The 3,595-nt window shown below is 34.2% G+C and overlaps 1 protein-coding gene across 1 annotated transcript; it reads right to left on the reverse strand.

The window, feature by feature from the left end:
- Nucleotides 1–1,279: 1,279 nt before the first annotated feature.
- Nucleotides 1,280–3,575, reverse strand: dynlt2b (dynein light chain Tctex-type 2B). The gene is made up of 5 exons (XM_037674578.1): nucleotides 3,434–3,575; nucleotides 2,910–3,043; nucleotides 2,472–2,541; nucleotides 1,624–1,687; nucleotides 1,280–1,540 (listed from the first exon to the last, which is right to left on the reverse strand). Exons 1-5 carry the CDS (start codon nucleotides 3,475–3,477, stop codon nucleotides 1,493–1,495), a joined length of 360 nt encoding a protein of 119 aa, XP_037530506.1. The 5' UTR covers nucleotides 3,478–3,575; the 3' UTR covers nucleotides 1,280–1,492.
- Between the last annotated feature and the right edge of the window lie 20 nt (nucleotides 3,576–3,595).

A 3,595-nucleotide genomic window follows, 5' to 3' on the forward strand; every position in this document is an offset into this window, starting at 1 on the left:
GCGCAACTGTTGGATAAAATAAATGTTTTTTCATCATCTATTTAAATAAAGGAGCTCACACACGATGACATATTTTTCAATCCAGTTTTCTTTCAAGGGTAGGACATGAGTATTTTTCAGACTATAAGGCGCACTTGGATTATAACGCGCAATATCAATGAACGGGTCTGTTTTCATACATAAAGCACACCGGATTATAAGGTGCATTAAGCGAAACATTTTTGAGTGCCGTGTATCACATAAAATCGGTTTGAGGTCAGTAAGCACCACCAGAATTAATACATCTCACTGAATTATAAGACTCACTGTCGAATTTTGAGAAAATTAAAGGATTTTATGTGCGTCTTACAGTCCGAAAAATATGGTACATACTTTGAGCCTTGTCAGTGAGAATCTGCAACTGGACAGTGAGGCAGGAAGTGCTTTAATACACGCTTATCAGACAGAGACGAGGTCAAGACGACCTCGGCTTTCCAGCTTACGGACTCGGAGAAGGCCTTGGAGTTTATCAGGTGTGCCTGCAGGCTCCTCTCTGAGCAGACAAAACAACTCTAACTCACACACATTAATTTAACATTAGTTGATAAAATTCCCCTGACACCAACCATCTCCAAAAATAAAGAGTTGGAGCAGCTGGGTCCAGTATATGTTCAGCTTTCAGCAACTACTTATTTTACACAATTGCAGGAAAAGCATGTCAGCAACATATCAGGCTTTTGTGAGGCTAAAAACCTCCAGCATAAAAAAAACTTGGAAATCTCTTATGGATTGTTTTATAGCTGTTCAAGCAAATATATCTCCAGAAAACAAATAAAACTGTGAAATCATCACGATAAATATGTAGGAATTATATTTTATGTTAAAATATTTGACTTTTTCAAAGAGACTTTAGTCTCTGACATGAGGTTATATTTCTTCATCAAGAAAAGGTGTACAATCATTGAGAGTTTAAGTATTTAACTTTGTTATTATTATTATTATTAAATAAAAAATACAAATGAGTGTTATTTTTGTAGCTCATTGAGTTCAAAATACAAGTTTTAAGTACAGTGCATACAAGAACAACTGTTCACGATAAAGACAAAGAAGTGTCTTTTGTTCAACTGTAACATGGGATTTAAAAACTTATTCTCTACATATAAAGTTGTTTATTGTTAAACAGAACAGTTTAATTAGATTGATGACTAATAACTGTTTACAAAGACACTAGCCAAAGCAAAAAGGATACGGAGTTGACAATTGTAGACAAACACTGACCTCTACAGTGACTTCTCTGCCAAGTCAGGCACCCAAAGTGCAGCACAGACGCCTTCTCAGTTGTTAATAAGCCTCTTGCCAAGCTGTCAATTACAGCGAGATGCTGGATGATGCCTCTGAAATATGCAGCAATTACACACACCAGTACTTTAGAACATGAAGTGTGCCATCTCGCAAACGCTCATCTCGTATCTCTTCACGCCAAAGTGCTGTCTGTTATCCACGCTCCAAGTCCTCAGTAGTAATAACCTCCAAAAACAGTCACGCAACAAAACAGGCTGTCCTACAGAGTGACAACAAGGTGATTTAAAGCCAGGATTTAAAAAAAAATTGCTGTACAATGTTCATATCTGACTGAACACTTACATTCATAAAAACATCGTCTACATGGTTGTCAGTGTCAGCGTCCCACAAACACCTAAAGGACATCCTGGAAACACATGTCACAGAAATATTTAATGAGCGTCACTACTTTAAAACTACCTTTTACAAACTGATATTAGACAAATAATAAGCCAAAATATATGATAAAATAAATAAATGTCCTGATAACAACTACAATTAAAATCCACTCAAAAATCCAAAAAGAAAAATATCATGTAAATGTGAAAAGTAGAGTTGATTATATTTGAATATTCTGCTGCAAACGTTGATCTGATGTGAATGTATTGAATACTGACTATCATTTTAAATAATTTTTTAAAAAAAGTCTAAAAAATACTAATGTAAACCCCAATGATATTTGGTAAACAAACAGATTCAAGAACAGTTTTTAACCTACAGCAAATATTTCGTTAAACACAGTAAAATATATAACCTGAGGTGCAATAGATTGTGAAGCATAAACAGAACATATATAGTGTGTGAATCTGTGCTTTAATTTCATTGATCAGTAATAATTATTGCATGGTAATTTATTTATGATTTTAGAAATTTTAATTTATTTTTCCCATTTTTGGGATGATGCACATACTGGATGCCAATTTTTTTAATTTGTTGCACATGTAACAATGATAATAACGGCATTTTATGCAAATCTATTCAAAAACTTTCACAAAAAATATCATGAATATATAGTAAAAAAACACTTTTTTTTTTACAGTTACCTTGAAATTACTTACTTTCACTTACTTTCCCAAGACAAACACACTCTAATGCCAGTACAACATTTTTACCAAACAATAACAGTTGCATTGTACTAAATGATGACTTACTTCACTCCTTGTCCTCGTTGTTCTCCAATAACCACATGCACAACAAGCTTATATCGGTCAAATCCCAAAGCTGCACACAAACCAAAGTAAATGTGTATCATTAAGTGTATAAATGACTGTATTATACAAGAGTAAACAAAAAAAATCTCAATTAAATCATGTTAAATTGGCTACAGTAGAACTGACTAGATTGAGTTAAAAGAAAAAAAAATGCAAATACTTATAAAACTTTATAAAGTTGACTGACTTATTGATGCTGCATTCTGTTCTTTCAGCCACTTAAATCAAAATTAAGCAACCAAGCATGTCATTCTTGCAGCCTTCTCAGACTTTAACATGACATGACAATCATTTTGAAGTGAAAAGTTATTGTGAATATTTTATTTCCTACAATATGGTCAAGATAAAGTACATAAAAAGGAATATTGTAACACTAACACTTCACTCTGTCCTTAATGCTGACTGCCAGTGAGTTGGACAGGTCTTTGACATTCTCCTGCTGGTACTGAACTCCAGACAGCCGCTCCTTCACAATTTCATGAATGCATTCCTTCACAATGGCTGGTTTAAACCTGTAAGGTGTTGATCAAAAAGAATAACAAACGAGGACACGTGTCAGCTCCTGAAAAGGCTCATATATTCATAATAAGCATTTATACAACAAGATGCAATAAAGCGTTTACAAGGTAAATACTTTTCCTGCAGCTCACACACATAATATCTGGAAGCTAAACATACACATACACTGTTATAAAATAAAGTTTACCAAAGAGTGAATAAATGAACAAATTTTAACTTTTACTAATAAAGACCGACGTTTTAAACGAAATGTAATACGTTATACATGTGGTACAAGCTTGAGAGTTTTTGGCACGAGCTATCGTTAGCAAGAGCGCTAGCTAAGCTAATCTTTGCTAAATAAAAACTTAAAATACCAATAATAATCACTTGAGATAACTCACCTGTGCGCATTATTGGGCCGTATAGTCAACGTATCTGATCCCATGTTGTGTAAGTGTGCAGTGTGATCACAAACAAATATTAAAAAGTCGTTCACACAAGCTAACCCAAGGGCTAATGCCGGTCTTGTGCGAAATTCTGCTCCCCCGTGAAAATCTGTTCCC

Source organism: Nematolebias whitei, chromosome 3 (genome assembly GCF_014905685.2).
Source record: "Nematolebias whitei isolate Nwh7 chromosome 3, NemWhi1, whole genome shotgun sequence".
Lineage (NCBI taxonomy): Eukaryota > Metazoa > Chordata > Actinopteri > Cyprinodontiformes > Rivulidae > Nematolebias > Nematolebias whitei.

Excerpts from the sequence above, each read along its gene's own strand:
- dynlt2b (XM_037674578.1), bottom strand. The coding sequence starts at position 3,477 with ATGGGATCAGATACGTTGACTATACGGCCCAATAATGCGCACAG. Across the intron at positions 2,542-2,909 it reads CATTAAGGACAGAGTGAAGT|CTTTGGGATTTGACCGATAT; the intron begins GTTAGTGTTACA and ends GTTTGTGTGCAG. Across the intron at positions 1,688-2,471 it reads CAACGAGGACAAGGAGTGAA|GATGTCCTTTAGGTGTTTGT; the intron begins GTAAGTCATCAT and ends ATGTGTTTCCAG.